General features: G+C 54.8%; 9 protein-coding genes across 9 annotated transcripts; 4 read left to right on the forward strand and 5 right to left on the reverse strand.

Annotated features, from left to right (window-relative positions):
- Positions 1 to 56: 56 nt before the first annotated feature.
- On the forward strand, positions 57 to 2699 carry F5Z01DRAFT_630771 (DNA replication licensing factor mcm7; the record flags this gene model as incomplete). Its single annotated transcript, XM_046261748.1, has 5 exons — positions 57 to 105; positions 158 to 417; positions 468 to 598; positions 657 to 2565; positions 2616 to 2699. 5 exons carry the CDS (start codon positions 57 to 59, stop codon positions 2697 to 2699), a joined length of 2433 nt encoding a protein of 810 aa, XP_046113823.1.
- A 154-nt stretch (positions 2700 to 2853) lies between these two features.
- On the reverse strand, positions 2854 to 4536 carry F5Z01DRAFT_437835 (mitochondrial ribosomal death-associated protein 3-domain-containing protein). Its single transcript, XM_046259742.1, has 2 exons — positions 3803 to 4536; positions 2854 to 3744 (listed from the first exon to the last, which is right to left on the reverse strand). Exons 1-2 carry the CDS (start codon positions 4383 to 4385, stop codon positions 2963 to 2965), a joined length of 1365 nt encoding a protein of 454 aa, XP_046113824.1. The 5' UTR covers positions 4386 to 4536; the 3' UTR covers positions 2854 to 2962.
- F5Z01DRAFT_437842 (ribosomal biogenesis regulatory protein) lies at positions 4528 to 5360 on the forward strand. The gene has a single exon (XM_046259743.1). The coding sequence runs from the start codon at positions 4689 to 4691 to the stop codon at positions 5268 to 5270; it is 582 nt and encodes a 193-aa protein (XP_046113825.1). The 5' UTR covers positions 4528 to 4688; the 3' UTR covers positions 5271 to 5360.
- A 504-nt stretch (positions 5361 to 5864) lies between these two features.
- On the reverse strand, positions 5865 to 7351 carry F5Z01DRAFT_630759 (Rho GTPase activation protein; the record flags this gene model as incomplete). Its single annotated transcript, XM_046261746.1, has 2 exons — positions 5865 to 6589; positions 6643 to 7351. Coding segments are annotated over 2 exons (1434 nt in total), but the record flags the coding sequence as incomplete, so codon positions are not given.
- A 104-nt stretch (positions 7352 to 7455) lies between these two features.
- Positions 7456 to 8588, reverse strand: F5Z01DRAFT_667956 (uncharacterized protein). The gene has a single exon (XM_046264315.1). It carries the CDS (start codon positions 8281 to 8283, stop codon positions 7588 to 7590), a length of 696 nt encoding a protein of 231 aa, XP_046113827.1. The 5' UTR covers positions 8284 to 8588; the 3' UTR covers positions 7456 to 7587.
- Positions 8589 to 10022: 1434 nt separating this feature from the next.
- Positions 10023 to 11413, forward strand: F5Z01DRAFT_667957 (terpenoid cyclases/protein prenyltransferase alpha-alpha toroid). The gene is made up of 2 exons (XM_046264316.1): positions 10023 to 10410; positions 10463 to 11413. Exons 1-2 carry the CDS (start codon positions 10047 to 10049, stop codon positions 11077 to 11079), a joined length of 981 nt encoding a protein of 326 aa, XP_046113828.1. The 5' UTR covers positions 10023 to 10046; the 3' UTR covers positions 11080 to 11413.
- Positions 11414 to 11568: 155 nt separating this feature from the next.
- Positions 11569 to 12214, reverse strand: F5Z01DRAFT_667959 (uncharacterized protein; the record flags this gene model as incomplete). Its single annotated transcript, XM_046264317.1, has 1 exon — positions 11569 to 12214. A coding segment is annotated over exon 1 (283 nt), but the record flags the coding sequence as incomplete, so codon positions are not given.
- A 518-nt stretch (positions 12215 to 12732) lies between these two features.
- Positions 12733 to 13940, forward strand: F5Z01DRAFT_678312 (uncharacterized protein; the record flags this gene model as incomplete). The annotated part of the gene is made up of 4 exons (XM_046265433.1): positions 12733 to 13101; positions 13154 to 13546; positions 13602 to 13839; positions 13891 to 13940. The coding sequence occupies 4 exons, from the start codon at positions 12733 to 12735 to the stop codon at positions 13938 to 13940; spliced, it is 1050 nt and encodes a 349-aa protein (XP_046113830.1).
- Positions 13941 to 15184: 1244 nt separating this feature from the next.
- Positions 15185 to 18903, reverse strand: F5Z01DRAFT_667962 (muts domain V-domain-containing protein). The gene is made up of 2 exons (XM_046264318.1): positions 17872 to 18903; positions 15185 to 17822 (listed from the first exon to the last, which is right to left on the reverse strand). Exons 1-2 carry the CDS (start codon positions 18572 to 18574, stop codon positions 15268 to 15270), a joined length of 3258 nt encoding a protein of 1085 aa, XP_046113831.1. The 5' UTR covers positions 18575 to 18903; the 3' UTR covers positions 15185 to 15267.
- Positions 18904 to 19078: the final 175 nt, after the last annotated feature.

Raw genomic sequence — 19078 nt, forward strand, 5'->3', positions numbered from 1 at the left:
AACAGCAACCACTCCTGCCCAGATCAGAGAACAACACTCGAGGAGGCTTGGACAAGATGGCGCTTCGTGAGCTCAAGGCGCCGGTGAACTACGAGAAACAACAAAGTCAGTGTGCTGCGACATGGGCGCGAGACGAGCCAGCGCTAACGATCGACAGGCGCATTCGAGAGCTTTCTGACAGACTTCAAAACATCGCCCGAGCAGACTATCACCACGGCGCTGGGCAATGTCACGATTGATGAGGATGAATTGAGCGACGATTATGATTTTATGGATGACGACGATGGCGCGGCTGAGGAAAGGCAGCGGCAGCGACAGCAAAAGCGCGTGCCTCAGTACAAGTACAAGGAAGCTCTCCGTCAGCTTGCCAACAGGCAAATCGATTCGATAACTGTCGATCTCGACGACGTGCAAACAGTATGCCACGGCACGCAAAACTTGGTGGAGTACCGGCTGACAATTGGCAGTGGGAAGAACAGCAACAACAAGAGGATAATCTGAAGCTCGTGGACTCGATTGAGATGAACACAAAGCACTACGTGGAGATTGTGTCAAGGGCCATCGACAAGAAGATGCCTCCACCCGAGGCTGACCTTACGTACGACAACTTGCACGCTTTGCTTACATGGAGTATGGGAAGGGCTAACACGCAGCAGGTTCAAAGACGATGTGCTAGATGTCCTCGCTGCGCGACGACAAGAGCGAAACCGCGTTTTGGAGGAGGAGCAAGAGAGAGATCCCGCCATCGACGCCGACGTCTTCCCTGCCGAGCTCACCCGTCGATATACCCTTCTCTTCAAACCTCGCTCGGGCACATTGGACCAACCCAAGAAAGCACTCGCTGTTCGTGATGTGCGAGGCGAACACCTGGGACATCTCATCACGATGCGCTGCATCGCCACCCGTGTCTCTGACGTGAAACCCATCGTTCAGGTCAACGCCTACTCTTGCGACCGTTGCGGTTGTGAGATCTTTCAGCCTATCACTGACAGGCAATTCGGCCCTCTCACGGCCTGTCCGTCGCAGTCCTGTGTCGAAAACCAAGCCAGAGGACAACTGACTCACTCGGTGAGGGCCTCCAAGTACCTGCCGTTTCAGGAGGTCAAGGTCCAGGAGATGGCCGAGCAGGTCCCCATCGGTCAGATTCCTCGCAGCTTGACCGTGCTATGCTACGGGAGCACCGTGCGTCAGATCAACCCCGGTGATGTGGTGGACATCTCTGGTATCTTCCTCCCCACGCCTTACACCGGTTTCAAGGCGCTCAAGGCTGGTCTGCTCACCGACACCTACCTCGAGGCTCACCACATCATGCAGCACAAGAAGGCGTACAGCGAGATGATTATTGATCCCAAGCTTGTGCGCCGGATTGAGCAGCACCGTCAGTCGGGACAAGTGTACGAGCTGCTGGCGAGGTCCATCGCTCCCGAGATTTTCGGTCACCTTGATGTCAAGAAGGCCCTTCTACTCCTCCTGATCGGCGGTGTGAACAAAGAGGTTGGAGACGGCATGAAGATTCGTGGCGACATCAACATGTGCATGATGGGTGACCCCGGTGTGGCCAAGTCCCAGCTTCTCAAGTACATCTCGAAAGTGGCACCGCGCGGTGTTTACACCTCTGGCCGTGGTAGCAGCGGCGTTGGTCTCACGGCTGCCGTCATGCGCGATCCCGTAACGGATGAGATGATTCTGGAGGGCGGCGCCCTGGTCTTGGCCGACAATGGCATCTGCTGCATCGACGAGTTCGACAAGATGGATGACAACGACCGTACTGCTATTCACGAAGTCATGGAGCAACAGACCATCTCCATCTCCAAGGCCGGAATCTCGACGACCTTGAATGCGAGGACATCTATCCTCGCCGCGGCTAACCCTGTCTACGGCCGCTACAACCCGCGCATCTCTCCCGTTGAGAACATCAATCTTCCCGCCGCGCTCCTGTCTCGTTTTGACATCCTCTTCCTCCTTCTTGATACCCCTACCCGCGAGTCTGACGAGCAGCTGGCCAAGCACGTGGCCTATGTGCACATGAACAACCGCCATCCCGAGCAGGTCACTTTCACGCCACACGAGGTCCGATCCTACGTCGCCCAGGCGCGCACATACCGCCCCACGGTGCCCGAGTCCGTATCCGAATACATGATCAAGACCTATGTGCGTATGCGTGATCAGCAACAGCGCGCAGAGAAGAAGGGCAAGCAGTTCACGCACACTACCCCACGTACCCTCCTGGGTGTCGTGCGTCTGTCACAGGCCCTCGCTCGTCTGCGCTTCAGCAACGAGGTTCAGCAGGACGATGTCGACGAAGCACTGCGCCTGATCGAGGCCAGCAAGGAGAGTCTCAACACCGACACAACCTCTGGTCGCCGGGGTCTCAACCCCAGCAGCAGGATATACAACCTCGTCAAGGCCCTGGCTGACTCGGGAGCCTGCCGTGCGGAGGATGCGGACGATGACGAGACGCTCGGCGTTGAGCTGAGCATGCGCAAGGTCAAGGAGCGCGTCATTGCCAAGGGCTTTACCGAGGATCAATGGATGACTGCTCTGGAAGAGTACACAAGTCTCGACGTAAGTCTTTTGATCATGGTCGTACAACATGAAGCTAACTATATCCACAGGTCTGGCAGACAACAGGTGGCGGGGCGAGATTGGTGTTTGTCACGGCGGATGCTGATGAGTTTGAGGATGACATGGATATTTAAAGCTCGTGGGTTTGGGAAAGACAGGCAGGCGTTTCAAGGCTCTACGTTAGGATGGATTACAGACGACGATGGTATGTGTCAGTATTTCTGACTAGTAGAAGAAAAAGGGGCCAATCTATTGATTCAAGGTCTTCAATACTGCTAAGTCCTCGTGCGTGCTGTTGGAGACGAGATCTTGTTTGCTTTTGACATGAGTGAAGTGAGAGGCTCGAGAATCACATCTTGATACATCCCATAGTATACATATCTACAATGTTGGTACATTACATCTTGATCGTCAACAGAGACGTCCGCTCCAGCTCTCCCACGATGCCATGCCCGCTCAGCGCCCAGTCCGACCAGACTGTGTGCTGGTCAATCTTCCTCCGCAGCATGCCGCTAGCACCCCAGTACTCCATCAGCACGCGTGCGTCTGCTTTGCTGAGGGCCTCTAGCCTCATAACGGTGGAGTTCTTGAGAGCGTCATACACGCGCTCATCGTAGCCCTTCTCATAGGGATCCGGCTTGGGCACCTCGTCACCCTTCTGACCAGCCTCGAGCTGCGAGAGAACCAGCTCTTGGGAGGGCTGGAGCTGGCGGTTGTTCCCAGAGGTGGCAGCGATGACGGCGCCGCCGTTGGGGAGCTTGGTCTTGCCCGAGAGGGCGTCGACGAATGTGCGTACGAGGACAAGGTCGTGCGCGTGGACGGGGTTGAACTCGGGATCGCGGTAGTCGCTCTTCTTGTTAATGTGCGATAGGCCGTCGAGGGCGAACAAGACCGGCGGCCGACCGGGCAGCTGCAACTCCTGCCACAAGGCCATGAAGGTCGGCCACGCCCAGTCGGGCTCTCTTGCGCTCTGAATCAGGTCGGCGAGACTGCCGGCACCCTTTTGCTGCGTCGTGGCGGACCAGTCCTTCTGCAGCTTCAGACCTTCCAACACACTCTTGTTGGCGTCGTAGATGCTGGTGAGGAGCTTGTAGCAGTACACAGGCTGGATGAACTCGTATGGATCCGACGTCTCGGGGACAGGCGTATACTCGGTGTTGCCATTGGTGAGATCCTGAGCTGGAGGACCGTGTTAGCATCAATCATTGACAGCGAGCGTCGACCGTGTTCAGCATACCTTCGGGGATGTTGATGACAACCCAATTGTTCATCATTCCGTAGAGCATAGCCTGGAGGAGAGCGTGACTCTTGCCAGACAGCTTCGTGCCCGTGAGCACCAGCCTCAAAGCCTCCTGGTTGCCCTTGGCAGCTTCCAGCTTGTTCATCAAATCCACCAAGTCCTGTCTCACAAGGATATGCGGCTTGCGGAACAGGTTCCAGGACTGGGTCGTCTTGAAGGCTTCCAGCGTGCGCAGCTTGTCCTGCATATCGTTGGGGATGGAGAACATCTTGCCGGCATGCTCGCTCTTGAGCATCGTGTCGGGCTGCAGGTCCTCCGTGCCTTGCACCTCGAGCGCGCTGTTGTTGCTGAGCTGGATGCGCTTGCGGAACGCCTTGCGCTCGCCGGGGTTGGGAGCCTTCGCGCGTACCAGAGGCTTCTTGTGCTTCTTGGAGACCTGCACCTGTTTCTGCGGCGGCAGGCTCGATTTCCCTTGCGCAGCGCTCTGGAGGGGCGTTGTCGTAAAGGCCCTCGCGAGGGATCGAGGCGTCGTCGAGACTGTTGGCCGCATGAACGACCGCAGTGAGTGTGCGGAAGCCATGTCGGCTAGTGCGCGGGTGTTTTTGCTGTCACGCACGCGAGAGAGCAAATGTCGAATGCTGGCTAATGGATCGCGGTCGCGTTGCTGGCGGTGATAATCCGAGTCTCGCAGCAGAAATTCTCGGATGACTAAGGCTTCAATTGCAGTCCAAAATTGGACCCGCTCACCCAGCCCAGGAGTAACGCTCGCCTTATCGATAGCAAAAAAATAGGCGAAAAGTTCTGGCGGGACAGTCGCAGCATCTTGACGGTTCACTAAGTAATACCAACCAAACACCTATTGAAGCGCGCATCATACAACACAATGGAGGCGAAACCAAAGTTGCAAGTGGCCGTGGAGAAGCCCACGCCATACACATTTGACCTCGGGCACATCATGGTCGAGGATCCCAACCCAGTCGAGCTCGATCACGAGGCCATTGAGCAGTCGCTCGCCAGCGTCGCCCGCGACGGCGCGCAGTCGCTCATCAACCAGCTCTTGACTACATGCCCCCTGAGCACCACAAAGGACGGCGTCCTCCTCAGTCTCCCGGCGCCATCGACACGCCTACCCCGCGAGAAGCCCGTCCCCGAAGCCAAGGCCCCGACCAAGTGGGAGCGCTTCGCCGCCAAGAAGGGCATCCTGCCCAAGTCCAGGGAGTCCCGACGCAACCTGACCTTTGACGAAGAGAGCGGCGACTGGAAGCGCAAGTGGGGCTACGGTGGTGTCAACAAAAAGGGCCAAGGCGACGCCATCGTCGAGGTGGACATGAAGGCGGAGAGGGAGAGGAAGGAGGGCACACACGTGAGGGGCGACAACCGCAGAGAGCGCAAAGAGAACCTGAGGCGAAACGAGAGGAAGCAGAGGAAAAATTCCCGGGATTCCTCAGCCAGTGGAAGGAAATGATCACAGGGATTGTTTGTTGCCGCGCGGATGGGTTCAGTTATTGCTCGGCCAGCATCACACAATGGCGTTGGGGACAGGGCGTTTCGCATGGATCACCAAATCAAATTGTTTCTAAAGCAGCGCTCCCGACTTCCATGACCAAGGCGGGTGCCCTCTTTCTTGCTTCCTTCAGGGCACACCATGCTATGCCACTATGCTCGTTGCCAGCTATTAGCTCGCCGATCCAACTGGTTCCCCCCCAAAAGCTGGTATGATAGACCATCTCAATCATCGGACGTCTGGGCTTGTAAGGCAGTTGAATCCTTCCACCAGCTTCGTCTCCGCAACAGAGTATTCCTGACAAAAGCAACTCCTTCTAAAAACATCGATTCTTTCGGTGCCTGCTGGCCCGACTGACTAGTGATATCCGATCAACTGAGGAGGTGATGCATGTACAAATGTTGGCCAAATGACAAAAAAGGTGCTTGAAATGAGAAGATCATAAGGGCGTGATTCGTGACTCGGCTAACGCGCTGGAATACAATCAGGGTATCTATCAATGGCGATGTGAGATTTTGCGGACGGGGTTTTCCTTCTTTGAGATTCCGTCTGTGGCTATTGAAAGCCAAGCGGTGATAAAGGCTGGATGGGGGAAAGCCGGCGTAGCTCCCCTGATCTGCTTTTCGCCGCTTCCTGCTCGCTGTTGAACGTCAAGGTTGTCGATATCGTGGACCCGTTTGAGCCCACGCTGTCCTTGGACTGCGATTCCTGTACCTGGGTTTGTTGCGGTACTCGAGCTGGTGCGGCGCCGTCAGCCGAGCGCTGACTGGACTCCGAGGGAGACCGCCGAGTTGCCGCAGCTGGCGGCGCGGCGACAGATTGCGCGGGATCTGTTGATTGAGAGAGTCCCTGTGGTGGCGGCTCGTCGAGCAGGATATACTCCTGCTCTATATAGGCGGCCTCGTTGGCACAACCTTTCCAGCAGTCTCTCCAATCGCAGACGAGGAACTTGAAGCAGAACGCATCAATCTTCATACAGGGCTGGAAACAGATGCAGAGGTTGCGGAAATCCATCTTGTTCTTGTCCGAGTTGGCCAGGAGAAGGCTGAGATGGCAAGTGATAGCAAAGAGTAAATAGTACTGAAAGGGCGACAGATTCGACAACTCATCAATGAGCAACTGCGGAACAGTTTCTGCTCCCGCACATTCTCGCGCAATTCGCTCCTGAGCCGCCTTGGGGAAGAGCTCTTCGGGTAGCTCCCGGAGCCAAGCTTTCAGCATGGAACCGATGATGTTGATGTCGTACAGGTCCTCTGCCTCAAAGAGATTGACATCGTGCTCTGTGATCCTTGTCAGCCATATATTCTGGTATTTCCTGCACAGGGGCACTAACCCTCGTCGAACCTCCGTTGCCACTTCTTGATCTGAGGACCGCTGCCTGGAACACGATACAGACCCTCTACCTCACAGCCCTTGAAGTTGAGATAATCAATAGCTCTCCATGGAAAAGCGGGCATCCAGAACTCGGTCTTATCCCTCGAGTCTTCCAGTCGCTTGGATATCCGTGTCTTGCGCGTTTGCGCGGCAAGAGGAAGGTTCAGAACCTTGAGCTCATAGTGTTCGTCGTCCAACGAATGCTGGTGTTCGTGGGTACTAGCGCTTCGGTGACCCTTGAAGAATCCCCGGTTGAACATGCCGGCAGCCTTTGTAGACGAGTTTTTGAGTCCACTGAAGAATGTTGAGTGCCCATTCTCGCGGACTGGTGCGGGTGCGGGAGCTGGTGCGGGTGCGGCTACAGGTGCGGGCACGGGTGCGCCTTTTGGCGACTTGTCGCGGCGCTGCTCTCGAGTAGCCTGACCTTCACGTGGAGGTTCCCGGTCCTCAGACGGGTTCCGTGTCGAGGACTCCATCACGTCGCGACGAGAACGCTCCGTATGTTGCTGCGCGGGCACTGCCTGCACAGACGGCGACTCGCTTCCGTTGGTGGACTGTGGGGCCAGCGTAGGCATCGGGTCGTGTTGCTGCTCGGAGGGGTTGGCGATATCGCGCAAGTTGTCTCGGAGAGACTTGGTGCGTTTGAGGAGGCCGAATGGCTTTCGCTTCGGGGCCGCCTGGGGAGATTCGCGTTCGCCGTGCGAAGACAAAGAGTGCTGCGACCGTGACGATTTGAGGTGCAGTGGCCTTCCGGAACTGGATTGGGGGTGGGCAGCGTCGCGATGGGTGGAGCCTATAATGTCATTGAATCAGCGAACAGAGCCCCTGACGAAAGTAGCCAGCACACGTAAGGGACGTCGAGCAGAAGACTGGAAGTTGTGCGCTCCCTCTGACTGCGCCTTGCTCAAGCGAGGGACTGGAGCGCTCGCACGCACGTACCTGCTTGATTGGAACCGGATGTGTCTGCGCGCTCTAGTTCAACTGGTTGCGCTTCGTCGCGTGAGGGTGTCGAATTGTGGGAGGAAGGTTGACTTGTGAATTGAGTGAAAGACTTGGAGGGCTTCGCGAAATGGAAGAAGCCTCTCGACTTTTTGGGCTCGTGCTGCACTTGCTTCTGGGGTTGTTGACCTTGGGTTGGTGTTTGGCTTTGCGATGCCGATTGCACTGATCGGAGGGATGTGCTCGAGGGGTTGTAGGTAGAAGCAATGTGAGGATAGGCGGCAGCTTTCTGCGATTGTGCTGGGCCTTGGACGGATGGTTGCGAGGGGCGACGTCGGTCGAACTGGTCAAAGTCGGTGGTCTTGGAGGGTTGACCGGCGCGTGCAGTCTGAGGGCGCTTCTGAGCAAATCGGCTGCTGAACGGCGATATGCGTGTGCTCGCAGAGGCTGGGGATCTAGAATCGGATGGGGAGAGGCCTGTCGACGTAGACGATGCGGTCCCAGGAGTCGGGGTAAGCGTGTTCGCGGCGGATATGGCTTGGGCAGCAGCGGTAGGCTCAGGTGGGTTGGAGGTCGTTGCAGAGCTAGTGGTCTTGCTTGTGATGTTCAAATTGGTGTGTGGTATGGAGAGCGGCTGGGGCACCGCCTTCTTGCGTCCCATCTTCCAGTCCAGTCCAGTCCCTCTACGAAACGGGAGCTTGGGAAGACTGGAGGAGCAGGCGTGCCTGCGTGAGCTGTGCGCAAGTGCCGCGTCTCACACGTCCAGTCTACGGCAGCAAATGCGGGCGGTGGAGAGGATCAGCCTGTGACTGCGGCAACAGGCGTCACAGAGCAGCGGAATCGACGTGGGTTGCGCGAGAAAACCTGCCAGAGACCAAGGAATCGCAAAGGGTCCTCCGGTCGTGGGCGGGCCGGGGATTTTGTCGTTGTCACGGTGCACAATTTAATACGGACCGCAAAATGAGGGACGCCTGCTGCGGCTGGTCCTGTCCGTAGCAACGACATGGAGCAAGGGCCTCCAGCCTCCAGGCCTCGCATGCAGAACAGGCCCAACAACTGGAGATGAGCTCCAGTCGGCAGCTTCGTTGCCTTCCCAGACGGCTTTGCCAGCTTCGTGCTGACTACCTATTCACGATTGGGCTTCCTGACCTAGTTGCAAGTAGGGCATGAAGTGGCTAGAACAATAATTAAAGTACCTAGGTATGACGGTCATTCAATCAGGGGTTCCATACGCCGTTTGGAATGGGCTTCAAATTGTTGCGACTGCCAGCGAATGACCGGAGCGCAAGGCAGGGAGGGAGGCATTCACAAAGGTCCAAGACCGCTCCGTGTTCCATCTCTAATTTTAGAGTGCAAACATCCTACATTTGTGAGGTATGTACGTACTCCGTAGCACTAATTAATCACGCTTGCCAATTTGGCCCGCCATGACTGTGGTACCTCTCCCAAGCTCTCGAACGGTCCTACGAACTGGGAGAGATATCTTCGCGTCGAGGTTAATAAGCCGGCAGGCTTCATTCCCGGCGCCGCTACAGAGAGATGGGTCTGAAACAGGCTAGGTTCGTCCTGGTTCAACCAATAACAGTGAGCAGGACTCAGGCACCTTTCAGGATTGTTTCAGGGGTTTTGTTGTTGGTGATAACCCTGCAGAGCAAGACACGACGCCCTCATTTGCCATGGGCGTTCTCATGATGAGTGCCTTTGTCCGCCATATGTTCAGCTCAGAAAGTACACAGGTAGGTAAGGGACATTATTCAATTACTTCCAAGTTGCGAACAGAAGTGTGGTGTTCTAGCCGAGCTCCTCGACAAACTCGCTTCTCCGATTAATTGTGGTCTCCTCGCAGATGCAACGACAAGTCAGTCGCCTTGCCACATTCTATCTACTTTCTGGCAAGGATTGGCGATGACGTTGGGTCCATGGCATCGTGACACTGCGCCCATCTGTTGACCATTTCTGAAATTGAGAGTTGGGACAAAATCTTGACTAATAATTTATATTTATTAATATATGTGCGAGCTAAATCAAGTGCAATCCCTTGGCCGTGGTTTGATCATAGTATAGTGATTCGGAAGCTCAGGTAAACAGCAGAATATTGAGACGGCAAGATAATACCGAGTGCTGGTCGCTCCCACACACCGTCAAACGCTACTGACCATGATATCCATCTGCAGTTCATCAACACGAACACTTCGAGCAAGAAATCGATCAATCTTTAACTACAAGCGTTGTAAGCAAACAAATTTGAGAGATTGAGGTCTTGGTCTCCTACGTGACGTGACCACAATGGTGCTCCAGGGTAGGCTATGCTACATGGGCGGTGGAAATGCCGGGTTACGTAAGAGGCCGAGTATAGTACAAAATTCTCATCATGAAAGACCACACTCTATCAACTCCCGTTCCCCTCACTCGCTCCTCGTCGCCATGACTGAGGCTCCTGCCACCACCAAGCAACTGCATCTGGCTACTGATGCCCATGTTCAGTACATTCAGAGCCTTGACACCCACAAAGATGAGCTTGATTACTGGCTGACCGAGCACCTGCGCCTCAACGGCGTGTACTGGGGACTCACGGCTCTTCACCTCCTCGGCCATCCCGATGCGCTCCCTCCTGACGAAACTCTCGACTTTATCTTGTCGTGTCAACATGAGAGCGGGGGATTCGGAGCAGCGCCCGGCCACGACGCCCACATGCTCTCTACAGTAAGTGCTGTACAGATCCTAGCCATGGTCGACGGCTTCGATGAACTAGACCGACGCGGCAAGGGCAAAGCTCAGGTCGGAAAATGTATGGGCTGCTGATGTCCAGTCCACGATAGTTGCACTAACCGAGGCCACAGATATCGCCCAGCTGCAGAACCGCGAAACAGGAACATTCTATGGCGATGAGTGGGGCGAGGAAGACACACGCTTTCTTTACGGAGCCCTCAATGCACTGTCACTCCTGGGACTCACCTCGCTTGTAGATGTAGAGCGAGCAGTCTCGTACGTCGCGTCCTGTGCCAACTTTGATGGCGGATATGGCGTGCGACCTGGTGCGGAGTCGCACTCGGGCCAGATCTTCACCTGCGTCGCTGCCTTGGCGATCGCGAAACGGCTCGACCTTGTTGACCAGGAGAAGCTGGGGCAGTGGCTCAGCGAGAGACAAGTCCCTGGCGGCGGGTTGAATGGCCGGCCAGAGAAGAAGGAAGACGTGTGTTACAGCTGGTGGGTGTTGAGTAGTCTGTCGATCATCGGCAAGATCCACTGGATTGATCGCGATGGTCTCATTCAGTTCATCCTCCAGTCCCAAGATACCGAAAAGGGTGGCATCGCAGACCGACCTGGTGATATGGTCGATGTATGGCACACCTGCTTCGGTGCGGCTGGGCTCAGCTTGCTCGGGTACCCCTCCATGGAAGAGGTCGACCCCGTTTATTGCATGCCAAAGGCCGTCATCAAACGAGTCCTAGGCTGAAGAAAGCCGAACTTGAAGTTGTGGGGTGTGTTGCGATGTCGGCTATCGAATTCAGAGGCCCCTCTTGCCATCTAATAACCTGCTAAAGACAATACTTCGTGTTAGCCAGGATACAAGGCGAGAGGAGAGGAATTGTTGGTTTTTTCAGGGGCAGCGCTAGTACGCCGTGGCGCTGTCCTGTGAAGTCCTTCAAACATGCGTCTTACTAGCTCAGTGCTTATGGTCATAGTTGACACCCAATAATAGAAGTCGATTTGCATCGAGTTACTCCGTCTTCAACGTCGAATAGTCAAGGCTGATTGTGCTGCCATACACATGTGCAAATGGTCCTCAAGTCCAGACGAGCGTGAGGCCAACGAAGTGCGCTTTTGCATCACATATTGTGAGTATACTTCAGGTGGCAGTACCCGCACAGCTGGTTCATCACTTGAGCCCCTTTCAAGCGTACATTTGTATTCATATTCTTTTCTGACGTACCGCATGCCTCGAGTGGTGATCGAGAGTAATGATCTGAGAAAGTCTGGCGTGCGTGCTGGTTTGTGGTCACCCCCAACTTGGGACGATTCTGCCAAAAGACCCGAGAGTGCATATAAACAACCTGTTCCTGACAACTCACACGCCGCGACCTCACAAAAACAACGAGGCCCTGTTGCCTGTATTGGAACTCCAGAGCCAGTCGCCGATACCAGCCTGACACAACAACTTGAACAAGCCATAAGATATAAAGAGGTAGACGAATATTCTAGCACCAAGGTACCTGGTACGTTCATCTCATTTCGATGGATCGAAGTGTCTGGAGCTGTGCGGGCGGTGTGGCCAGCTCGAGGAAAGAGCGTGCGCACCTGCCCCCAGACGGTGGGAAACCAAACTGCGGCAAGGACTCGTTCCTGGTCCCAGATCTCTTCCATCTCACCTCCAACCACTTCGGTCCGTCTGCCAGCTTCCGATAGTAAGTGGGAGAGTCCTTTGGCTTCAAGGCGGTTTGTTTGGGCTCTTCGACGCACCAGCTTCTGCACCAAATCTTCGACAGCAGTAGCCAGTTCCAAGGGCACATAACGGGCACACAGATTCCAACGTCCGTGCCTTCCACCGCCCGAAGCGAGTCGATATTATGCCCAAGCGAGCACGCAAAGCCAATGCCATAGCGGCAGGAGCTATAGACGCCAATGCCCAGTCAACTGGCCTTGTTTCGCAGGTAAGTCTCTGTTGTGCCGTGAATGAAGTCAACAACTCCGTCACGTCGTGTCGGCCTCCTTCGCTTTGCCATTCCGACTCCTGGGTCAACTCTGCTGGCATCTGCGTTACACTCATTGTTCGTCCCTCAGACGCCCTTGCTTGTCAAAGCTCTGAACCATTGCTCTCGTTCAACTTGCTCTCATCCACCTGCCAGCATTCCGCGGCACTCCTTCTTTCTACTTGGAAATACCACTGGCCCCAACGCCTTGTCTGTATCCTGATCGATCTGGCCTTCCTGGCCTGCTAGCCACTGGCTGCAGATATAACCACAGAAAACTCACCACGACTTGGTCTGGAATCTACGTCTACGTATGGACACCATGCCTCAGATCCCCCCTTGTGGACACCCATTTTATTCACCATTGCACATGCATTCTTGGCAGTTTGGCACTGAAGGCTAACGATGTACAGGCCACCATGGCATCATTGTCGATAGATGCTCCTGAAGCTCCGATGGCGGCTCAAGTGCCCGAGACACTGGCACCAGCAATGCCTTCAAAGCCGATCCCCTTGCAGTGCTGCGTGTGCCCCGATACCCCTACATTCTCGGACGTCTCCCACCTCCTGACGCATATCGCTTCCAAGGGCCATTTGCATCATGAAACGCAGACAAAGCTCAAGGCTCGCCAAGATGAGGAGGCGTTCACAACCATCCGAAGCTATGACGAATGGTATGAGGACAATGCCATTGAGTCTCTTCTCATTGAGCGGATGAAAACCAAGCAGGAGAAGGATGCAACGAGAAGCAAGCGAACAGTAGGTTCCTCAGCTCCATACCCACCCAAGGTAAGCATATCTAGATTGGCTGTGGACTGAGCAGCACTTACACCCAATGTAGCAATCAAACCGGAAGCCAAAACGTTCGCCCGGCACTGCAGTACCATTTATCAAGTCCGAGGATGACGAGTTTCCCTCTAGCACCGGTATGGCGGCTTATCCCGGCCTTTCTCTACCGGACCATGATCTGGTTGCAGTCGAGGATGTCACAACGCTCGGTGACACCATGTCCCTCAAAGGACTGATATGGCCGGGCATGGGAAAGTTGGACCTTGCAAACGACGAGATGAAGCGCATCCGAAACCAGAAAAAGCCACGGTCTGTCATCGAGAAGATGCGGAGGACGTCAGAGGGTGTTAGCTCCGAACAAGTTGTCTACAGCCCTGGCTTTGAGTTCGCGAGGACGAAAGACGTTTATGATGAGCTTACGCCAGATGAGGATGGAGTGGAACCAGTATGGTGTTTCTCATAAGATTCTCTGCTTTGATGGCTAACCATGGACCTTGAAGATCTCAGCAAAAAAGACGGTCCGCACCAAGAGGAAGAAGACCAATGCTCTCGCAGATGTGTCTGTAAACATTCCACGTCGGAACCTCAAGCAAGCACGCCGTGAGAGCTGTGCACCGCCGGATGTGGTGAAGCCTTCCAAAGCTGGCGGGCAAAACATCGATCCTGAGCTGTCAACCTCCGTGCCTCCATCTCAGCGACCAACTCCTAATGTCTTCAGCGACGAAGATCTCAAGCCTGGTGAGACTTCGTTGTCACTACTGGTATCGGTGCTCGACTGACATTTCACAGCTTTCGATGACCAAGGATTTGCAGTCCCCACTACCCGAGAGCACAAGTAAAAAGCATCCCCTTGCACGTTTGAGAAGCTATAGCTAATTGGGTCTGACAGCTCCGACCTCAGAGAGCGATGCCATGTTCATAGTTTGAATATGCTGTCCCATCCCAACCTCATTTCTCCAACACCGATCCCCAGAGACCTGATTTCAGGTTTCAATGGGAGCGGAAACTATGGCCACCGTCAAAGGTTCCCTGCTGCTTCTTAGTATGGGAACAGCAACATCCTTGGGACAGGTTGAAAGCCACTCCTCGTTGAGAAGTTCGTAAACTAACATCCATAAACAGAACCATTCACTCCACACGACGATGCTTACCTCTTCGGCGATTCTGCGTTTTACTATCCACCAAACATGCGAAGCTCATTCTATACGTTTCCACAGCTAGACGGAATGAACGGCGCCTACCAACTCCCCGGCGGCACATACCCGAGGGCCGACAGATTTGGCAACATTGGGGGTGATGATGGTCTGTGTGGTGTCGGACTTGGGATGTTTCCTCAGTCGACAAACGGCACCCACCTTCCTTTCACACATGGCAAAACAGGCCTTGTTGATCAACCCCTGGAATCGACGCAGCACGCCATGTCACCACTCGCTGCGCTTGTGGCACTTGATCAGGAGCAAAGCTTCTCTGCGACTAGTGCCTGCGGTCGGTCACAAGACGACTCGAACAACAGCATCAAATTAGAAGAAAACACGACAGAGTCTATGGGAAGCGATCGGGACAACGGCGAGGGTGGTGGTGTCAGCTTCGAGGACCAGACGGCCTGGGAACAACATCACCTGAACACACCCTTGACGATGACCGATGCCCTCCGAACCGATGATATGGACCTCTGAGCTGACATTTTTAACACATTGTTTGGGAAAGGGGTGCGATTTGTGGTTGGGTGCTCGCGTTATATCATCTGGGCTGAGGCTTGTACGTGCCATAAGTTACTCTGACGCATCGCATGCTAACAATGTCAGATCAATTGGGGATGCCCATCACGGAATCGAGCATTCAGAAGCCGGGTCACTATACTATACTGCGCGGAAAGCATGGTATGGGGTTTGCGAACTTTGCTTTGTCATTTTATTGGGAAGACTCGGGCGCTATTTATTGTTGTTCCTGGTGTTATCGTTAGAAAGAAAGGAGGGAAGTTTAGCTTTTTGGGGTCAGATCGTTAGGACGCATTTGGGAGTGAACGACGGCGCGCCTCAACATGGTTCAAATATGGGTTCGCAGACAAAAGTTAGGAGGGCGTTCATGTACAATGGGTTTCCGTATTATGAATCTGGTTTATTTTCCTTGCACCCAATTTACATGCAGTGGATGTGAGAACATGTCTCACAGCTGCTCGATACTGGCGATAAGCTGGTCCAGGTGGTCAGCCGTTCCATTGCTCGAGACAGCTTGTGTCAGTATTCGAGCAGCTCCACCCAGCCTTCTGGTCCTCATGCCATGTTCCATTTCGGAAGATTTCTCGGCTGCCAGATCCAAGACCTTCTTTGGCAGACGAGCGAGTCGGGCAACATTGAGACCATAAGAGCGGTGCGCAACACCCTCTGCTACTTCATACAAGAACGTGATCTCCTCCTCTCCGTCGTCCCCTTTCTCCGCTGTGAACCTCATGTGCACGTTCTTGACCGCGTCCAGGCCTTCGGCGACGCGGGCGAGGTTCTGGTAGTGCGTGATGAACAAGGTGAGGCACTTGATCTCGGTGACGACATGCTGCAGGACGGCCTGCGCAATGGCCGCGCCGTCGTGCGTGCTGGTGCCACGACCTAGCTCGTCGAGGATGACGAGAGAGCGAGGTGTGGCGGACCGAAGGATGCGTGCGGTTTCCGACACTTCAACCATGAATGTCGACTCGCCCGCAAAGAGGTTGTCACGGGCCCCGGCTCTGGTGTGTATCGCGTCGCACAGAGTGAGTTGAATGCCATCCGCTGGTACGAATGACCCTATTTGCGCGAGAAGTACGAGGAGGGCCGTCGCTCGGACGAAGGAGGATTTGCCGCCCATGTTGGGCCCCGTGATAAGGTGGGCCAGGGGGGCTGGGTGCGCGAGGGTTGTTGTGAATGGTATGTAGCCTGACTCGAGGGTATGTTCGGCAATGGGGTGACGGCCGTTTTGTATTGATATTGTCGGCTCCGTGTCGTCTGGTAGGAAGGTCGGTTTTGAATAGCCTTGCTGGGCCGCCACCTTGGCGAGCGAAAGGAGACAGTCGAGAGATGCAAGAGCGGAGATGGCATCGCGGAGCGGCTGGTAGTCCGAGGATATGGTGGCCAGCAGATCTTTGAATGATTTGTCACAAGCGGCTGCCAGAGACTCGCGATGCTGGTCCCGCTCGGTTGTGAAGCGGATGACTTCAGGGGTATGGAACCGTGACACCTTCTTCGTCCCTGAGATTTTGGCCCACGAGGCAGGGACATGCTTAATGTCGGTATTGGGCACCTCGATCAAGTACTCAATACCGGCGACTGTCACGTATTCCACCTTCTTCTTCTTTATCTTCTCAGCTGCGACAGCTCGATGCTGGTCCAACTCGTACTCCACATGCGCAATGTTCATCTGGTGGTCTTGAATGTCCTCGTTCTGGTGCTCCTCGCGAAAGAATTCATACCGGTCGTCGTCCTGGGCCGCTCGATAGTTGATCTTTTCCAAATGCGAAGTGACAGACGGGAGGATGCGAGGTATGGCGCAGATGGCGTCGTTGATCAGGGGCGAGTCAAAAGGTGTGTCGGCAGCTGTCTCCATCCTGGCGTACTGCGTCCCGATGCGTTGCAGCGTCTGAAGAACGGATACAAGTTCAGGCCGGGTACATTTGCCGTAGTAGATGCGGATGAGACTGCGCTCAAGGTCGCCCCTGGTGTGCACCAGCAGCTTTTCGAGCTGATCGACAGGGGCAGTGGACTGCTTGGTGAGCATTTCTTCAACAGCTTGCAGCCTGGCCTGCAGCTGCTCGACATGAAGCAAAGGGCGCCCAACCCATTTGCGAAGGAGACGGCGGCCGAATTTGGTGTGAGTCTTGTCGAGCGCCCAGAACAGGCTGCCCTTTTCAACGTGGTCTGTAGAGTTGCGGTATACTTCGAGGCTTTCAAGGGTTGTACCATTGAGGAGCATGTGGGAGCGTGTGGTGAAACTCTGAAAGTACTTTGTCAGATCGAAGATGTGCTCTAGTCCGTACTCCTTGAGGTGATTGATCATGGCCGAAAGGCAGATTGTGACTGGCTCGGGGAGTTTGAGGACCTTATCCAACAGCGCACTGGCCTTGTTGTCTTGCGAAGCCTGCTGGACTTTGTCGGCATAGAATTGAGCGACGTGTGAATAAGACTCGGCAGCCATAGTCTTGCTCCGCGGCACGCGCTCCATCCGGCTCCTGTCGCCGAAGACATTGGTACTGGTTCCTGACAGATGTTGAACAAGCTTCTCTGTCCCCTTTGTCAACTCGCCCACAATGAGGAATTCGCAAGGAGATATATGAAGCAGACGGGTCTCGATCTCGCTCCGCATGAAACCATCCTCAAAGTTGTCGTAGATGATATCACCAGTCGCAGGCTGCACTGCGATAATTCCGACGTCGACCCTTTCGTCGGTACCCCAGCCCTTCGCTTTCGTCTCGGTCAGACAAAGCAGGTAGCCCCCAGAGGGAGCTCCACTGTCTGGTTGGTGGTCAAGTTCCCCGACCTCGTCCACATACGTCCCCTTGGTGTAGAGGTTGGTGAGTTTCCGAGTGAAGGGGGCGTTGCGGTTGTCGCCGACCTTTTTGAGAGCCGCGGTTTCGATTTGTCGCACGACGCCGACCTTGTGACCAGCAGCAACCAACCTTTTCGCGTGGACAGGCAGACGATGGACCGGGATACTAGCAGATGCAAACCGATCTAGATGTGCTTCTGAAGGATCTGGGGGCCATCAGTCAAGCACAAGAGCGAGTAATACGTCACGACTCACGTTCATCGTACCGCATCTTCCCTGGTATGCAGACTATGCTGAGTTCTTTTGCCGCTATTCGGGCGTCCTCGCCGAAGAATCTGAACTTGTAGCCGACCTCCATGATCAGGAGCGTATCCATGTGTTTGCGCTTGATGTCGAGGAACTGAATCTCCATCGGCGTGAGTTTTCCCGTCTTGGAGCCCTTTTTCTTTGTCTTTGGCGGCGGCGGTTCGTCATCGTCGTCTTCACCTTCGACGTTGTCATCATCCCCAGCTGGCTCAGACTTGCCTCCGCCCCAGCGCCCTGCCATCGCATCCGGGTGGCCAAGCTTTTTCACAAATTTCCTATGTAGTTCCTGATTGATGCGTCGAGTTTCGGCATCAACATCAGCATCGTCGTCGCCGTTGCTGTTGTGTTCCGCAGATCCATTCGTGGACTCGGTATGAAGGAATCGTTCTGCTCTGGCGGATGAGGCCAGGTCAATATCTGAGGGGCGCTCAATTTCAATCTTCTTCTTCTTGGCGCCGTTTGTTCTTTGGTCGTCTGGCTCATCGCTCGGCTCCTCGCGCGGTCGTTTGCGTAGGGACGCATCTTCTTGTGTCGCTGGAGACTGTATTGGCGGCTGTGATTGCTTCTGGAAGGCAGCAGCCAGACCATTCGCGGTTTTGGGAGTGAAGAAGGACGTCAAAGACTTTTGCTTCTTCTCCGAGGGTGGTGCCATGACGGCAATGACCGTGGGATCTGGCTCGTCCAGATTTCTTGATGCATCTGGGTGGATGACGCTCAAATCGCGTCGCGACGTCTTGCAGTCGAAGCCTGAGCCGAGACGCGTTAAGTGGGATCCACAGTACCCGCTTTTTCACTCCCCGGTAGCCTCATTTCAAGTTTAGGTTGGGACATCTGGTGCGGAGTACGGAGTACTTGCGCTGTGGTACCTGGAATGTCTGGCTGTGGCTCCGAGGAAAACCCTTGTGATTCATACTCTGCACTCTGAGCAGACTGTGCATTCAGAATGCTGTACCTTATGCTCAGGCCAGTCGTCACCGGAACTTTGTGCGTTATGTTTAGTACAGGTATCTGCGCAGTATTGTGCACGTATTTCCCCAAGATGTCCCAAAGTAGCATAGTGCAGCGGGAAGGTCGCGTCCAGGCCGACCCGCACACTGCCGGTTAGGGCCTCAGCCTTCAGGTACCCAGGCACGTACCTGCCGTTCTAAACTCAAAG

The sequence above is a fragment of the Emericellopsis atlantica genome (genome assembly GCF_019669845.1).
Source record: "Emericellopsis atlantica unplaced genomic scaffold F5Z01scaffold_47, whole genome shotgun sequence".
Classification (NCBI taxonomy): Eukaryota; Fungi; Ascomycota; class Sordariomycetes; order Hypocreales; family Bionectriaceae; genus Emericellopsis; species Emericellopsis atlantica.

Excerpts from the sequence above, each read along its gene's own strand:
- F5Z01DRAFT_437835 (XM_046259742.1), bottom strand. The coding sequence starts at position 4,385 with ATGGCTTCCGCACACTCACTGCGGTCGTTCATGCGGCCAACAGTCTCG. Across the intron at positions 3,745-3,802 it reads TGTCATCAACATCCCCGAAG|CTCAGGATCTCACCAATGGC; the intron begins GTATGCTGAACA and ends ACGGTCCTCCAG.
- F5Z01DRAFT_437842 (XM_046259743.1), top strand. The coding sequence starts at position 4,689 with ATGGAGGCGAAACCAAAGTTGCAAGTGGCCGTGGAGAAGCCCACGCCA.
- F5Z01DRAFT_667956 (XM_046264315.1), bottom strand. The coding sequence starts at position 8,283 with ATGGGACGCAAGAAGGCGGTGCCCCAGCCGCTCTCCATACCACACACC.
- F5Z01DRAFT_667957 (XM_046264316.1), top strand. The coding sequence starts at position 10,047 with ATGACTGAGGCTCCTGCCACCACCAAGCAACTGCATCTGGCTACTGAT. Across the intron at positions 10,411-10,462 it reads CAAAGCTCAGGTCGGAAAAT|ATATCGCCCAGCTGCAGAAC; the intron begins GTATGGGCTGCT and ends CCGAGGCCACAG.
- F5Z01DRAFT_667962 (XM_046264318.1), bottom strand. The coding sequence starts at position 18,574 with ATGGCACCACCCTCGGAGAAGAAGCAAAAGTCTTTGACGTCCTTCTTC. Across the intron at positions 17,823-17,871 it reads GAAGATGCGGTACGATGAAC|ATCCTTCAGAAGCACATCTA; the intron begins GTGAGTCGTGAC and ends GATGGCCCCCAG.